At 32.7% G+C, this 18,990-nt stretch overlaps 1 protein-coding gene across 9 annotated transcripts in view; it reads left to right on the plus strand.

The window, feature by feature from the left end:
* The window catches only part of Pign (phosphatidylinositol glycan anchor biosynthesis class N), a 120,174-nt gene that overhangs the window by 33,499 nt on the left and 67,685 nt on the right, over positions 1-18,990 (plus strand). For all 9 annotated transcript variants that reach the window (XR_005727948.2, XM_078029928.1, XM_078029924.1 and 6 more), the window contains 3 exons: positions 6,165-6,224; positions 8,141-8,233; positions 8,875-8,930. Coding sequence is in view for 8 of the 9 variants with exons in the window: in XM_078029928.1 (XP_077886054.1) it covers positions 6,165-6,224; positions 8,141-8,233; positions 8,875-8,930 (209 nt within the window). In the remaining variant the exon portion in view is untranslated. The remainder of the gene's footprint in view (positions 1-6,164; positions 6,225-8,140; positions 8,234-8,874; positions 8,931-18,990) is intronic.

The raw sequence follows: 18,990 nt of genomic DNA on the forward strand, positions 1-18,990 counted from the left end.
ATTTTAAAAAGCAAAACAGAAACCTAGGAAATGAAAAACACAGTAAATCAAATAAAATACTCAGTTAAGTTTTTCTAATAGAGGAGCTCATGCTGAAGTCAAAATCTCAGAGCTGGAAGACAAAGTGGGTGGCCTTGAACATTCAGACAATTAAAAGAAAAGAAATAGCCAATTATAATGTTCAAGAACTCTGAGATCACATTAAGATGCCAAATTTAAGAATTATTGGAATTAATTGGTCATAACTTTCCTAGCCTTGTATTTGTATACATGACCAGGGTAACTGCACATTATGTAGGAACAGAAGAGTGGGAACCGAATAGAATAGGTTATTTATGTGTATATATTCTATCAAAATACATTCTATTCTCATGTATAATTAAAAATAAAAATAAATAAGCAAAATCGAGAAGAAAACTATAGTAACTAAAAAAATAAATTGTGGCAATCAAAGAGAGTTGTGAGATGCAGGCTAACAAAATGGGTAACCTCTGCAGGGAAATAATAATACAGAAATTTTTCTGACCTTTTGATTGAGATGAGCATCCAGATAGAGGATGCATTCAGAACTCAAAATAGACAAGATCAGAAAAGAACTTCTCCATAATACATTATAATGAAAATGCCTAACTTACAAAACAAGGATAGAATTTTAAAGGCCCCAAAGAAATGAAAATCACAGTAAATCATCAGGTCATAGAGGCAAGTCAATCAGAATTACTCCTGATTTCTTAGCACAGACTCTAAAAGCCAGAACTTATGTTCTAGATTCAAGAGAAAATTGCTGTCAACCAAGATTGCTATATCCAGCAAAGATATCCTTCAAAATTGAAGAAGAAATAAAAACATTCCACATTAAGCAGAAAGGAATCTATGACTACTAAGCCACCACAAAAATACTGAAGGAAGTACTGCACACAGAAGAAATCAAAAACAAACTCCAGAGCTCACAAATGAACAAATCTCATTTGAAGAACAGCTCAGCAAATGATAAACAGGACCAAATTAAACATGGAAATAAATCAAAATTGTATGAATTAATAAATATCTCACTATGGTAGCATTGAATATCTCAGCTCTCTAATTAAAGGTATAGGCTGGCAAAAGGCATTAAAAAACAAGACCCAAGTATATGTTGTTTGCATAAGACTCACCTTACAGGCAAAGACTGGCCTACACTGAAAGTGAAAGGATGGAAATTGATATACCATGCACATGGATCCTAAAACACACAGGAGTAGCTACTCTGGTTTTTGTCAAAGCAGACTTCAATCCAAAAATTAATCAGAAGAGACAAAGATGGTCACTTTATACTGGTAAAGGACATACTCCAACAAGCAGGTACAACAATAGTAAATATTTATGCCCCAAATGGTGGTGTACCTATTAATATAAAAGAAACTACTTGAATTAAAGCCTCATATAGACCCCAATACAATAATACTAGGTGGTTTCAACATACCTTTCTCATGAATAGATAGGTTATCTAGTTATAAACTCAGTTAAGATTCCTCAGGCCTTAAAAATATTATAAATTAAATGGACAACAAACATCTATAGAACATTTAATGCAACAACAGTCAAATATGCTTCTCAGCAACTCATGGAACCTTCTTTAAAATAGACTGTATTTTAGGTCACAAAGCACTTAGAAAGAATAAAAAAATTGATATAATTTCTTCTATAGATAATAATGGAATGAAATTAGAAATCAACACAATAAAACCCTATAGAAACAATATAAACACATGGATATTGAAAATACATGTTTGAATGTTGAGTGGCTGATAGAAGAGATCAGAGGAAAGATTTAAAAATTCTTAAAATCAAATCAGAGTAGTGGTACAATATACTAGAATCCTGAGACACTGTGAAAGCAATTCTAAGAGGAAAGTTTATAGCTATGAATGCCTACTTCAGAAAAATCAGATCCCAAATAAAAATGACTGAGTGATGCATCTCATTGGCCTTGAAAAATAATTAACCAGTTCCAAAATCAGTAGAAGGAAGGAAATAATTCAGATCATTACCAAAATCAGTGAAATAGAGAATAAAAAACATACAAAGGATCAAGGAAATGAACTGATTCTTTGAAAAGATAAACAAGGTTGATAAGCCAAAAATGAAGACAGGAGACTTTCAAATTAATAAGATTAGACATGAAAAAGGAGAAATCACCATAGACATCACAGAAATCCAGAATATCATTAAGGACTATTTTGAAAACTTACACTAATAAATTGGAAAATCAAGAAATGGATACATTCCTAGACACATACAGCCTGCCCAAATTGAATCCAGACATCATAGAAAACCTTATCAGAACAATAGCTAGCAATAAGATAGAAGCAGTAATAAAAAGCCTGCCAACAAGAGCTGTGGCTGTGTCTTAGGGTAGTGCACTTGCCTGGCATGTGTGAGGCATTGGGTTTGATTCTCAGCACTGCAGATACATGAATAAAATAGAGGTCTACCAACAACTCATATATTCTCTCTCTCTCTCTCTCTCTCTCTCTCCCCATATATATATATATATATATATATATATATACACACACACACACACACACACACACACACACACACTCACACTCTCACACACTCATACCAAAACCAGAGAAGGACATATCAAGGAGACTACAGACCAATATTCCTATTGAACTTAGATAAAGAAATCCTTAATAAAACATCAAATTATATTCAACAACATATTAAGAGGAAAGTATATCCTGACCAAATTCTTTGTCAGTGATGCAGGAATGGTTTAACATATGCAAAGCTAGGTGTAATCCATCACATAAATAGAATTAAGGACAAAAATCACTTGGTCTTCTTAATAGATGCAGAAAAAAAAACGTACAAATTTCAGCACCCATTCATGACAAAAACACTGAAGAAACTAGGGATAGAAGGAATCTACTTCCACATCATAAAGGCTCTATGTAAAAAACTGAAAGCCAACATTGTAGTAAATGTGGAAAAACTGAAAGCATTTCTTTTAATATTTGGAACAAGACTACTGTAACCATTTCTATTTAATACAGTACCAGAAATTGTAGCCAGAGCAGTAAGGCAATGGAAAGAAATAAAAGGGATAAAAATAGAAAAGGAAAAAGTCAAATTTTTATTGTTTGAAGATGATATGATCCTATACTTATAATACTGAAAAAAACTTCCCCAAAAGACTGCTCAAGCTAATAAAGAAATTCAGCAAAGTAGCAGGTTACAAAACCAACATACAAAAACCAGTTGCTTTCCTATATACTAATAATTAAAATACTGAGAAAGAAATTAGGAAAATAATTCCATTTACAGTAGTCTCAAAAACAAAAACTAGGAATAAATCTAGCCAAGAAAGAGAAAGACCTTTATAATGAAAACCTAGAGCACTGAGGAAAGAAATTAAAGAAGACACAAGAAAGTGAATAGACCTTCCATGGTCATGAATAGGCAGAATTAATATTGTTAAAATGTCCATCCTACCAAAAGCAATAAACAGATTCAATGCAGTCCCCATCAGATACCACTGATGTTCTTCGCAGGACCAGAAAAAAGTCTAGAAATAGAAACTAGAACTAGAATAAAATAGTATAGTCCCAGCTATACCACTTGGTGGTATTTATCCTAATGAATTAAAGCCATCATACTATCGTGATACCTGCATACCCATGTTTATAGCAGCACGATTCATATTAGCCAAACTGTAGAACTACTGTAGGTCAGTAGATGAATGGATAAACAAATTGGCATATATATACACAGTGAATTTTATTCAGCCATGAAGAAGAATGAAATTGTCATTTGCAGGAAAACAATGGAATTTGAGATTAGGTTAAGCAAACCAAGCCAAACTCAGAAGATCAAGGGTTGTATATTTTCTCTCATATGTGGAAGCTGGAGAGGAGAAAGGATAATAAAAGGGGTGGGGGTGGGGAGGAATCAAAGAAAGATAAGTAGACCAGGGATCAAGCAGGTAAGGGAAAGGGGAAAAATATGAAAAGTAGGCCTATTAATAAGAATGACAAAAGATTTTCCAAAAACATTTCCAAACTAAAGAGAATACTTTCAATGCAAATATTTTAGCCTAACTAATCTCTCCTTGGCAAAATATTTAAAAATCCCAAGTGACAATAAAAGAAAGCTCACTCCAGATAACACTGGATAATTCATGTTATATCAGAATTTTCGTGATTGTTATATTTCTGTGATGATTTATTATAGTTTCATTGTTTTCTCTGAATACAGATCTATTAGGGATTTCTTTTCTGTATTGTGTTTGTTACCATTTCTTTTTTAACATATATTTTGCCTTTAACTATATTTTGATTTTTTACTTAACCACCATCCTTACAAATGTAATGAGAAAAAATAATGAGAGTGTAAATTACTCAATTATAAACTTTCTGTTATAGGAAAGTGTGTGGACAACCTAATAAAGTTAGACTTGTGGCATCTGTAAATATGAAACACACAGTTGTCATTGTTTAGGATATGCTACTTAGAGAGCCATTTTCACTATTTGTAGAAGACATGGGATACAATGATGTAGCTTCCAAAGTGGCAGGAGTATCTTGCCTTCCATATCATGCATAAGTTTACATTCCTTACTGTGGTAGACAAACCAAGGTCTGGGCTCCCACTTTCAGGCCTCTTGTCAGCATAACAGGAAGGTTTCTTATTTTATGATCTCAAAATAGATGCATATTAACTAAGTAAATGACAATTATGAAATCAGAATATCTATTCATTAATTTACAATTAAAAACCCATTGTTGGGCTGGGGTTATAGTTCAGTGGAGGAGTGCTTGCCTAGCAAGTATGAGGCACTGGGTTTGATTCTCAGCACCACATATAAATTAATAAAGGTCCATTGATAAATAAATACACAAATGCGCGTGTGCATGTACACACACTTGAAAACCATTGTCAAAGTTGGAAAAACACAAAACTAGAACATATTTTTCTTATAGCCAGACTGGATCATAACTGAAATTGAACATATATTCAGTTACTGCTATCTAAATACTCAGTCTGCTGTCAAACTCTTGCTTCATTCATATCTACTTAGATAAGAATCTGTTCATTCCTTTAATCAACACTGTCACATGCCTACAGTGTTTTACATTTTATGCTAATTGGAAGGATATAATGATAAGTAAAAGTGAACACAATCTCTCCCTGGGAAAATTATATGTCAGAGATGAGAGCTGATACTAATCAAATTAGTATACAAATAAATGTGAATTATAGCTGTATTAAATACTATAGAAGAGACCTGTAAAGCCATAATAACAAATAGTGGATGGATGTGATCAACTGTGTTGGTCAGCAAAAGTTTCAAATTGAGGATTGAGTTGAGGTTAAAGAATAAGTAGGAATTATGAGTTCAAGGCATAGCAGGAAGACTTTCTAGGCAAAGGGGAAACATTTGCACAGAGCTCTGTAAGAAGGTACTTGGTGTGTAAGAAATTGTTAAGGCTAGTGTGCAGAGCCATAGATGGCAGTGTGGTATGGAGCAGAGGAAGATAGGCACAGATCCTGTGGCACCTTATGGGTACTGTGGATGTAGAAAGTTGGGGAAGTTCTAGAAATGTTTGAAGCCCTTGAGAATGAAATGATTCAAATTTAAGTGAAAGAATTCCTCTAGGTGCTGTATGAACAGATTAGAGGAGGCCAATAGTAGATTCTGGGAGAGGACAAAAGGGAAATTAGGAGGACTTTAGAGATTTCCAGTTTGGGGAAGAGGGTATTTATTAAAGACAGTTGAATAGTAAGTAAGATACTTGCTTTCTTTAGTTCTGTACACTTTTCTGTAGTTATTGTCTTTGCTGTATATTTTCTTACTAGTTAAGGCATTCTTTTGCATAATACTGAAAAACTGGGGTAAAATGATCAGGTTATCTTAGCTAATAGAATAAGTGATTGTTGTTTTCATGTGTTTGCACTGAGGACTTAATGTTTACTTTTCAAATTTATTATTTCAGAAGTTCATTTTTAGCAAATGACATTTTAAGGGATTAACATCTTTTGTGTATTAACTGAATGTTTAAAGGTAATTGGTTATGACAATCATGATTATTTTTAACAATATAGTTGGATTAAATTATTTCTATGTTTACATCCATAGACTTCTTAGAACTGATTTTTTTTTTTTCTATTTGTAGGCTGATATTGCACCATTGATGGCTTCTCTTATTGGAGTTCCCTTTCCCCTTAATTCAGTGGTAGGAAATAAGATTTTATTATTAATACTCAGCATTTTAAAAATTGCACAGTAAAATTTATTCTTCTGTATTTTTTATAATCTTTATTTTTTCCATATTTGTAATAATTGTACATAATATTAAGATTTGTTACACATTTGTAGACACACAATATAACCATATAATATGACCAATATCATTCCCCAGTATTTTCCATTTGTGTAATCTTTAATTAGATTTAAAAACTGTTCATTTTTATATATTTATTTCTAAACATGTAATACTTTACAATTGTGTGTTTATAGTATTTTATAACATGGAGGACACACTCAATAGCTTTAACATTTTTCATATTCTAAAATACATATGATTTATACCTATGTACTCTAGTTACAAGTGATAAAAATATATGAATAACTTTTTGGTAATAAGCAGCAGAGACTGAGTCCATTTAAAAGGAAATTTTTAAAAATGTCTTGATGGCTTGCTGAATCGCAGGGATGCTCAAACACCAGGCTTTAAAATTACTGAGAACCAAGGGAGCTCTGGAGACTTACAAGAAGGAACCACAACCACAGTCCCATGGCAGGACTGTTCTGCTTATGGTACCAATACTAGAGGAAGGTAGAGAATGGGTAGCATTATACCTGTTTTAGTTTCTGTTGCTTGATGCTCAAGATTTAAACTATACATGATCCGGCCCAAGTTATTTGCCTAATTCTTGAGTTTCCCCACTGATTATAGAACCACCATGTTATATCCCTTGAGGAAAATTACTTAGTAATACTTATGTAATTTTAATTTAATTACTTAATAATGCTGTTGTTAATGTGCATGTATGTTGAAAAGCCAAAAAGAAACCAAGAATACTCATTCCATCCACTTTTATTAGCTCTAAAAAATCAAATTTACTTTAAAAATAATGTCATATAACTCAAAACTCTTGAGTAATATGACCCTGACAGTCATGAGTGTGTGGTGTATATAAATGAAATAAGATTGTATAAAACAGTCTTTACTTCTAAAATGTATGATATACTCTGGTATGTCTTATTATTATTATTTTTAAGTATGCAAGCTGTGGCCAACCATATTGATTTGTTTTTATGTACAAGACATTTAATTCACTGCCTAGCGTATAGTAATTGTATTAGTCTTCTTTTTTTCATTCTAATACCTGAGGTAGTCAGCCTATAAAGAGAAAACAATTTATTTTGTTTCAAATTTATATTAATTAATTAATTAATTTTCCTTCTTGTTTTATGTATTTTTTTGACTTCCAGTTTTAGAGGTTTCAGTCCATGGTGGTATAATAGTAGAAATACATGGCAGAGCAAAGTGTTTCCACATGGCCAGGAAACAAAAAGAGGAAGGGAGGGGCTGGGGTTGTGGCTCAGAGCTAGAGTGCTTGCCTAGCACATGCCGGGTGCTGGGTTTGATCCTCAGCACCACATAAAAATAAAATAAAAGTATTGTGTCCAACTACAACTAAAACAAAATATTTGAAAAAGAGAGAGAGAGAGGAAGGGAAAGACTGAGGTTTTACAATCCTCTTTTGAGATTATACCCCCAGTAAATCCAAAGACCCTCCACTAGACCCCACCTTTAAACGTTTTTATCACCTCCCAATAGCATCAGGGACCAAGCATTTAAAACATGGGCCTTTAGGAGACATTTAGGATCTAAACCATAGCAGTAATAATTTAGTGTTAGGTTATATTGACTTTAATTCAATAATTTGTGAGAAAAATAACATGCAATTTGTGAGAAAAATGACAACATATTTCGATTATGGTTTTATAAAAGATTCTTTGTTAGTGATTTATTTGACTGTATATCTTGTCTATATTTGCTTCCCTCTTAAGTCTGTTTTGTTTTTATAAGAGTAGCCTGAGTTTTACTAATACTAATATTAGGCCTATATTTATTATTTGCAGGGAATCCTTCCTGTGGAATATCTTAATAATACTGATCTCTTCAAAGCAGAAAGCATGTTTACAAATGCAGTACAGATTCTTGAACAGTTCAAGGTAAAAAAAAAAAGAGAGAAACAAAAATGCATAATACTGTTATTTAAAAATTGAACATATTAAGTGAGGTATTTCATGTTGTTTTAAATATTTCCTACAACTCATTATCTCTAAATTTTCTGTATTTGCCTAGTGTTATTTCTGAGGTGCTGGTTCCGTGAGTCAAAGGGTGTAGAATTGCCTTTGAGGAGTGTCTCTAATTATAAATTACCACCTACACTTGTAACAACTACAAGTTGATCTTTATGACTAGAATTTGCCCCACAGAAGTTAGTATTAAAGATGTAACATTTCTTGTCATTTCACATACATTGTTAGATACCTTACAACCTAATGAGGTGATTCAGATTAAAACTTTGGCAGGTTTTGTTTTCAAAAAGTTAATAAATACAATTTTAATTACATTACAGCATATTATGTTTTCAGGATTAATATGATTCTCAGCATATTGAGATAGGTAAGATAGTGTCAAATTTTTTAAAATATGCATGAAACTATATAGTAACACAAAATTCCATTTATTTCAAAGTAGTTAACCATCTCTGAAGAACCATTTTAATGGATATTTGTATTCCAAATGAAATTAGTTAATTTTTTAATATTTATAATGTAATAAAAATATTTTTGTGCTTGGTTCCCAGGTGAAAATGACTCAGAAAAAAGAAACTACTTTACCATTTTTGTTTACACCTTTTAAGTAAGTCCCTTTTTTAAAACTAGCTGAGTTTGATGTTGATAAGATAGATTAGTTTACTTATGAACTTTGTCTTTTTGTGTATATTAGTGCAAACTCCTTTAAATTCCTTTCTTTTACTTTTGTTAAATAATAATCCAGATGCTTAGATACCTTTGAATGTCTAGAAGAGGGGATGGGGAAATAGAGCGATAGATGAGGAATTTTAAGGAGATGACGTCAATTGGGCTTGCCTAGTTGATTGGGAAGGTGTTGGATTAGTAAGAAAGAGGAGAGGGAGTCACTTCCTGGCTCTTGGCCTGCTTGATTGAGAAGATGCTGATACCATTATGGCTTATAGAAGGAAGAGCTGATTTGAGAAGCAAGGATTAATGTTATTAGTTTGATTACATCAGTTAATTCCTTAGAAATGAGGGTTTGGATCTCAGGAGATGTGGATTGGTTTTGAAGACTTTGTAGCTGTTGGAATGAAGATGGTGGTGAAAATTATTAAGCATGTAGGAAGCTTTAGGGAGAATATAGAAAATGACAATAAAAGGTGAAGGTTTGCATTCTGAGAAATTTCTACCATGTAGACAAAGAAGATAGCCCACTTTGGTGGCACCAGATTTCATTTTCTTAGATCCCAGGAAAACATGTTTTCCTTGAATCAGCAATGGGCAGTTTCCAAGTCACAGATCTTGTTTGGTACTACTGACAATCGGTGCACGCTTGGCAGGTTTACTGAACCTTCTGAGGTTTACATTCAGTTATCAATGATTTTGCTAATGACTAAATAACATTGAAATTTTTCCATTTATGAGTCTTGGGGATATAATTGAATGACTTTTTTGGAATTGTTTTGGACAACTTATATACACTAGTGTTTTCTTCATAATCTAGAAAGAAATGTTGTATTGCCTTCACAATAATGTGCTTGTATACTTGTATGTGTGTGTGTGTATGTATGTATATACATATGGATGTATAGAAGAGTAAACATTAAGCAAAATTAGGACTTTGCAATATCATTAGTATATTATAGCATATACATCTATTATGCCGATTTGAATTTTCTTTTTATTATAGTAGAGTTGAGATTTGTTAATGGAATTGATTCTGAGGAATATGTGTTTATCCCTTTCTTTCTTAGAAAACATTTATTCATTTACTACTATGTGTATTATATACGTAGCAGTGAACAAGATAGGCAAAGGCTTTATCTTCGTAGAGTTTTCTACACTGTAGCAGTACATACAAACCATAACAAAATAAACAACAGAACAAGAAATACATTATCAATTCCTGCATGAAGAAAACACATTGAATGCTGAGAGTGAGAATACTTCAGGGTTACTTTAGTTCAGCCACCTTAGAAAGGCTAGTCGGGGAAGCATTCTTTATACACACTATCTACCTTCTTCTGCTTGGCTGCCAGGATGATCCTAAACTTCACCTACATTGATGTTCAACCTCTGCCTGAACATTGCTGTACATAGTTAGAATCACTACGAACTTTTTGTCATCTACTGCATGGCCCAACTACTGGCTCACCCATCCTTGAGCAAAGTGACTAGCCCTGCCTACAGATTTTTTTTCTGGCAAAAAATTTGCCACTTGTTAATGGCCTGCAATATTAGCAGAAAACCCTAAGAAATAATGAAAAACTAACTCTTCAAGGTATATAATTCAATGAAGAGAACCTAAAGGTATTAAAATACCCAAATAGTTAAGAAACTATTATGTCCATAAAAACAAGCATGAACTTTACAAGATGAAAAAGAATATAGAATGCATTAAAAAAAATAAGGATGGGAAATGCAACTAAAACTTTTAGAAAATTTATCTTTCTTTAATGGTGCAGATGGAAGGCAGATCCTCTAAATTAGAATAGGAACTGAGTAGGCCTGAAGCTAAATGAAATATATTTTAATAGATGGATTGAGCAAAAAGGAGGGGGAGATTAGCAACAGGTTGGTTGCATGGGAAGAATACACTTCTTAATTCCCCACTCTTTTCAAAAACAGCAGTGACAGAAATTTTAGGGGAAAATGAAATATTTCAAACTAGAAAAAAAGTAAGCATGGGTTGTGCCATGATTTTGAGCAATTGCTGGGAGTAGGACCCTTGCTTATGGGTGAAGCCTTTTAAGAAATAAATGAGAAAAATCTAATCACAGCATAAAACTTGCTATTCACTGAACTGTATTTAAATACTAGTCATACTAATGTACATATTGGTTTTCAGCTTTCAGAGTGGATCTTTAGTTAAAGCATGGAAGAAATAATTATGATTACAGAATAGAATGCAAATGTTAGCAACCTTGACTATATACAAAGGCAGTTAAAAGTTTTCGAGGCAGAGGGGAAAAGAAATGTACATAAAAGTGGCAGTGGTGCTACCATCCTCATAAATCAGCAAGTGGAGAATTCTTCCTGTGATTAACAGAATAAAATACAGGTTTTAATATTATTAAAGTAACCAAGATAACCAACAAGTAGGTTAAAATGGTGAGATGGCTTTGTTGAGAGAGGAGAAAGGCTGGAAATAGTCAGGAGTCAACAGAAAGTGCCTCAGATCAACAAGCAAAGAAATACTAAGGAAAACTTATGAGGAAAGTGTTGTTAACTACCAGAATAACTAAATATAAACACATGTGGAAAGTTTTATGTCCAGTTTGGCAAACTGAGAAATGAGAAGAATGAAGCAGGAATTTATTGATTGATTGTCATGGTGCCCTTTTGAACTGTTTGATTTTTAAAATTATATGCATATATTGCTTTGATAATGCTTTTCCTAACTTTTTTTTAAATTAGAGATTTATAGTTGTATGTAATAGTTGGGTTCATCCCAACAAACTCATACACACCTGGAAATTAATATCAGTTCATGATCTCCCTCCTTTTCCTTCCCAACCTCCTTTCCCCCTCCCATTGTCCTTCCTATACTCTACTTGACTTCCTTTTGCTCCTCTATTAATTTATATTTGATTAGTTCTTTGTATTATCCTGTCCCTCCCTTCCCCTTTCCTTTATTTTAATCTAGCTTTCACATTTAAGATAAAATATTCAATTTTGACTTTCTGAGTTTGGCTTATTTTGCTTAGTATGATATTCTCCATTTCTATCCGTTTACTGGCAAATGCTATAATTTTATTCTTTTCTGAATGAAGTGGCTGAGCAGAACTCCATTTTGTGTGTGCATGTGTGTGTGTGTGTATCATAGTTTCATAATTCATTTATCTATTGACAGGTATCCAGGTTGATTCCATAATTTAGCTATTGTGGATTGTGCTGTTATAAACATTGAGGTGACTATCACTGTAGTGTGCCAATTTTAGCTCTTCTGGGAAAATACCAAACAGTGGGATAGCTGGGTCATTTGGTGGTTTTATCCCTTTTCATTTGAGGAATCTCCATACTGCTCTCCAGATGTTTGTACTATCTGCAGTCTTACCAACAGTGTACAAGTGTACTTTTTCTCACACAACCTAATCAGCATTTATTGTTGTTCATATTCTTGATCATTGCCATGCTGACTGGAGTGACACAAAATCTTAGTGTGGTTTTCATTTGCACTTCCCTGATTCCTAAAAATGGTGAACATTTTTCCATATTTTTGTTGGCTGTTTGTGTTTCTTTTGAGAATGTTGTATATAATTCCTTTGCCATTTATTGTTTGGGTTATTTATGTTTTTAGTGTTAAGTTTTTTGAGTTCTATGAATATTCTAGATATTAATTTCCTATTGGAAGAGTAGCTAACCAAGATTTTCTCCCATTTTATAGGCTTTCTCTTCACACTCTTAATCATATCCTTTGCTGTACAGAAGCTTTTTAGTTTGATGGCATCCCATCTATTGATTCTTAGTTTTACTTCTTGTGCTTTGGGGAAGTCAGTTAAGGAAGTCAGTACTAGCACCTGTATGATGGAGTGTTGACCCTCTTTTGTCTTCTAGCATTTGCCATTTCTAATCTAATTACTAAGTCTTTGATAGATTTTGATTTGAGTTTTGTGCATTGTGAGGGAGAGAGATCTAATTTCATTTTTCTACATATAATTTCCCAGTTTTCCTAGCACGATTTGTTTAAAAAGCTATGTTTTCTCCAGGATATATTTTTGGCACTTTTGTCAAATATCAGATGGCTGTAGTAGGTATGTGGATTTGTCTCTGTGTCTTCTATTCTGTTCAACTGGTTGTCTTGCCTATTTTTAAAAATGTTTTATTTGTCCTTTTTAGTTATACATGATAGTAGAATGTATTTTGACATAATGTATGTACATGGAGTATAACTTCCTATTTTTGTAGTTGTATATGATGTGGAGTAACAGTGGTCGTGTATTCATGTATGAACAAAAGAAAGTTAAGTCCAATTCATTATATCTTTTTTCCCATTCGCGATCCCTTTCCCTTACTCTGACTTTGTCAAGTAAATGTGGGCCCAGAAACAAGCAAGATGAAGTGATACTGTTGTGATACATTCTTTCAGAAAAACAACACATGTTCTTGTCACAAATCATTGTGTGAGGAAATCTTTTCTTCTTGAATGAATATTGTACTTCTTTTTATTTGTTTTTGCAGTGCTGGGGATAGAATTCAGGACTCTATGAATGCTAAGCAAGCACTCTTCTATTGGATATCTACATCCCCAGCCCACCCATACTTCTTTTTGTTCTTAGAAAATTGCTGTTCTTTCATCTGTTCTTTTTTTTTTAATATTTATTTTTTAGTTGTAATTGGACACATTACCTTTAATTTATTTATTTTTATGTGATGCTGAGGATCGAACCCAGGGCCTCGCACATGCTAGCAAGCGCTGTACCGAACAACCCCAGCCCTCATCTGTTCTTAAATTTAAGAAAATTCGTCTTAGAATATTAACATCCGAAATTGGTTTTACTTACATGATTAATTTTATCAGCATTACTAGATTTTAGTGTAATAGTATTTCTGCTATTACCTTGTTTGGTCCTTTCTAGCATAGTTATGAACATTTGATGAATATTGAAATAATTTCTTTTTTTAAATTTTATTTTTAGTTATAGATAGGCACACTATCTTTATTTATTTTTATGTGGTGCTGAGGATCCAATCCGGTACGTCACACACGTGCAAGGCAAGTGCTCTACCACTGAGCTACAGCCCCAGTCCAAATATTGAAATAATTTATAAGGAATGAAATAGCAAATATTTTAAGATGCAGGAAAAATAAATAAGATCACTAAGATTATCTATCTTAGATTTATAGAAGGATCCAGTAGATACATATTGTAATTTCATATGCTATTGTATCCTATTTTTTAAAATAAGTAAAATTTCTTTATTATATCTTACATATTATATCACTAAAAAGAATAAAAGTCATGAAATATTTGTTCTAACATAGAAAAGAATCTCAAATTGGGTCCTGTGGACTCTAATGGTATGCTAAGGCATGACCAGCAGGTGGAGCTAAATGACTAGGAAAAGCATAAAAGGTTTGTGTAAATGTGAAAGTACCTTAAAAAAGGAAAGAAAAACATTTTTATATTCCAAAAGTACACATTGTAGATCCCAAAATAAGATAAGGAAAATAATTAAAATTTAAAAAAGCATGAAATGATAAAAATATCAAAAGGTCTCTTAGAGGCAATTTTTAGGGGGAAAATGGAATTAAGAAAGAGATGTATCTAACAGAAGCAAGAATGTCTGATATCTTTTATTTGAAAATTACTGTATAAATTCAGTAAACTTGCTGGGGATGGTGACACATGCTGTAAGCTACCTCAAGAGGCTGAAGCAGAAGGATTTAGCTAGAAATAATGGGGTTTGTAGAATTTAGTGCATATTTAAAAATTTTACTAAGCTATTTTAATTACTCAAGACCCCAAAACCAAGGGGAATTCTTTCCCCTGTTGGCCTGAATAAGCTCTTCTCCCTGTCTTTTTTATCTCAAAGGCCACATGTGAGCCTTCAGTTGTACCACCCAACTCATGCTAACGTAGGACACTGAGTTAAAATTTTTTTAGTTATCCCTTACAATCCGCACTCTCCCTTCTTAATATCTAAAACTAAAAAACTGAATAGATTTGAATAATGTCATATTATCATATTTCTTGTTAAATTTGCTTGCTTTCAAATATCCCTCAGTTTCCTAACTCTTATTTTCGTCCTGATTTTGGAAACTCCATTTGGCTTATGGAATAAATGGAAATTTTCTTGGAAAGTCTTTATCAATAAATTAATATTATGATAGGCTTTTCTGCTCTTTAGTTTGTAATGTGCTTTTTCTTTCATCCAAGACAGTTTGTTTGTTTACCACAGTGTCCTTCATCTAATAGTATATTTTTATCACTCAGCAATTATCAAGGTTTTTTTGTTATTCTCTGCATAAAAAATGTGTATTCCATCACTGTCTTACTTTTTTATAAGGGCATGAGAGCTAATTATGCTGCAAATATTCCAGAGGCTTTATTTAAAGTGTAGATGAATAATTTATCATTTTATGACATCATATCTAAAACTTGTATTATTTCAGGAAAAGTAGAAACACAGATATAGAGCGAAATTAATTTAGTATATCATTGCCTAAACTCTTAAATGTCAATGTTTAAACTGCTTTTTAAAAATGAAAACAGTCTCTGAACAACAATTCTTAGACCAAGTATGTCAGTTCACTTTCCAAAAGGTAGAACAGGTGATCAATTTTTTCCTTATTAGCATCTGAGAATATATTTTTATTCCTGAAACCTTCTCTTTCCCATATTAGGTTAGGTGGTGTCTTCAACCTTCCCTTAAAGAAAGTTAATTTTCAGCCCTTTAATTGATCTTGCTACTATTCTGAATTCTCTCCAAATGTCCGTGTCACTGCTTTGTGCCATCAATCTAGAAGAAAGGAAGTGCTAAGCAGATGTATTCATTAAGAGGAAAATGATAAAAAGTCTGTTATTGAATTCTAAGAGTATTATAAAAGAAGTATTAGTTGAAATAATACATAGTTTTTTAAGTAATTTAACTTTTATGTGCCATCTAGGAATTTTAGATTGAAAAATTTCTGACTATCCATTCAAATAAATAGAATTACCCCTAAAAGTTGTGACTTTGAGAAGTAGATACTTTATCTGTACCATGGAACAAATAATGTATGTGTTATGTTCATTATATATAATAAAATACTGTATATCAGGCATAACTTTTAATAATAAAATGGTAAAGTGCTTGGATTTGGTAAAGTGTCTGTTAATAGATTTAGAGTGGACATTTTGACCTTTATGGATTGATGGTTGAATTCTGAGGAGGTCTAGGCACAAGGAACTGTGTCCTCTCTGTGAAACTTACTGAAAGAACTTCCTCAAGCTGAGATGGCACTGTTGGCTGTCATTGTAGCCATTTTTTCCTCAAAAATACCTCTGGCTTTCAATTGTACTTTAAATCGTTCTCAGTATTACCTTAGTCTCTTCATTACAGTATGTGCAAGAAAATGGCTTATCTTCCTTCTATCTAGCCTGTTTCAAAACTGATCAAATTTTAATGTAAATTTTATTAAAGCATGTGAACAGAGTACATAAATTTTAAGTTTATAGTGTGGATTTGTACAAAATATACACTCTTGTAACCAGCGTCTATATCAAAAAATACATCATAAAAGTTTCTTTTATGCCCCCTCCAGATCTAAACCTTGATTTATAAATACCACCAAGTAGTTATCTGCCGCAATCTGGCTGGGCACAATTCAGGAGCCACTTGTCAAAAGAAACGAACTTTATTTTTAGAACCACACAAGCCAAACAAAACAGCTCCTCAGGAAAAACCTTCAGAGCCCAACTGCCACCACCGGCTTCCCCCACTCCTCCTGCTCTTGAGGCTGATTGGCTGGGTTGCGTGGGCGGAGCCAAAAAAGTCCCCCAATGAGCAGCTCCGTGGTCTGAAAGGGCAGGGAAATAGCCCAATGAGCATCACCGCAGAGGAGCCAATCAGTTGGCAGCTAGAAGTTGCTGGGGCCACTGTGAGCCAATCATCAGCTGGCAGCTGGAAGTTTGCTGGCAGCTGGAAGTTTGCTGGGGCCCCTTCGGCTGTGGCTCTCAACAGTTATCCCTATTTCTGAGCTTTATATTCACACAGTATATTCTCATTTTCACTTGACTTCTTTTGCTGGGGATGTAGCTCAGTGGAAGGGCACTGGCTTAGAATTGTGTGAGGCCACTGGTTCCAAGCGCACCATTAGCAAACAGACAACAAACCCCCATGTCACCTCAGAATCTACTAAAATTGTTTAAGTAATTATTCTAGAAAATAATTCTAGGAAATCTGTTTTTTTGAAACCCAGAATTGTTTTCTTATTTTTCTTGTCTTTTAGGTCCTAATTTCTGCCTGCATCAGCAGCTACAAACTTTATTTTTTATCACTCCGGTGGTGCGAGATTGCCAAAGCCTCTATTGTATTATTTACCTCTGGGCTGCATCTATATGCCCAAATTCTCAGCCTTTTGCATTAGGCCAAGATACAAATGGCAGATGTCTTGATTAGAAAGTTGAGTTCCTTCTTTATGATTTCTCTCCCTTTAGGATGTTAGCCCTTCAATTCTTATTTGTCTTGGTACTTTCAGATTGATATTTAATTTATTTTATTAGGCTTTCTAGTTGTCCTAGTGAGAGTGTTGATATGCCCAAGCTTCTCTGTTATAGCCAGAAGCTATGACTAAATTTTAGTGTTTTAAATATTTTATTTTAAAAAACTGGTTGGTAAAATATTCATGAAAAATAATATGTGCACACAATAAAAATTGCACAGCAATAAAAATTTACCTTTCCTCTTATATCTCAATCTCACATAATTGTTTTTTCTCTGAAGGTAAATTCCAGTTTATTTTGCATTGCCAATATATCTCATGTGTACATGTTTATGTGTATGATCATATCCCTTATTAACATATTTTAAGATTTAATTAAGAAATATTTCAAGCTTGTTGAAAAGAATATAGATTATAACAAAAATTCTTCTGCCCACAACAGAAGTTAATACTTTGCCATGTTTCTTTAGATTATTTTTTAAAATAGGATATTAAATGATGTGACATAGTTGAATCCCTATTTTTAAAATAGTTTTTTTCAATTTTTTTCTATTCATATGGCTTTCAAGATTTATTTATAATTATGTATCAGAGCTCCCTTATTTATTTTCATTTGTACGTGATATTCTTTTCCCTACTCCCCTCCCAGTTCCCTTTACTTATTATTATTTTGTCTGTTTTCTTTATTACAAAAATATGTATGTTTTACTTTATATTCTGGACTTTGTTTTTCAAAAAGTTCTTTATGTTTAAAATATGTTATAAATAAAAATATTTATTTCATATCCCTTCTCAACTTCATATGAAACTTTAAAAAATTTATATTGGGGACAAGTTTTATGAGTCTTAAGTGTCATGGAGCCATAGTGAGGTTTATACAGAATATTTTGATGATTTTCAGATATATTTCAGGCTTTTGGTGTGTCTATTTTGATATGTCTCAAGATTTATGAATAGTCCATTTATGAAAAATTATAAATTAGCCTGACTTGTTTCTTTATGTGAGTACTCTTAAGTACTCTTAATATAATATAGCATAAATGTTTCTTCTTTCATTCTTAATACTTGAGAAGGCTTCTTAAGTTAGCATAAGTAATTGGTTTCAGAAAATCTTCCTTTTCATCTTTTTATTTAATTTAGCAAATCCTTAGATACCTTAAGAATGGCAATATATTCCATTCTCTTATTTTTTTCCTTTCTTAGGTCTACAGAATTTTGATAACATTTTAACCAATTAAGATTTATTGATTTGTTGTATGTGCTTAGCACTTGGCTAAGTATTACTGGGCAAATTAATGAATATTATTATCTTGATCCATGTAGAGGTTATAATTTAGTTGAAAGAAAATAAACTGATCAGTAGACCACACAAAAGTGTTAGTGGTATGAGGTGAGATTTGGAGTGGACTATAATGAATGATGAAGATTTAAGAACTCAGATGTAAATACATGATAGATGAAGAACAGAGAGTTTAACCATTACTTAGCAGATGGTATACATTTTGGATTAATGGGAAATTAAGTTGAATAGAAGGAG

The sequence above is a fragment of the Ictidomys tridecemlineatus genome, chromosome 13, assembly GCF_052094955.1.
Source record: "Ictidomys tridecemlineatus isolate mIctTri1 chromosome 13, mIctTri1.hap1, whole genome shotgun sequence".
In the NCBI taxonomy this organism is placed as follows: domain Eukaryota; kingdom Metazoa; phylum Chordata; class Mammalia; order Rodentia; family Sciuridae; genus Ictidomys; species Ictidomys tridecemlineatus.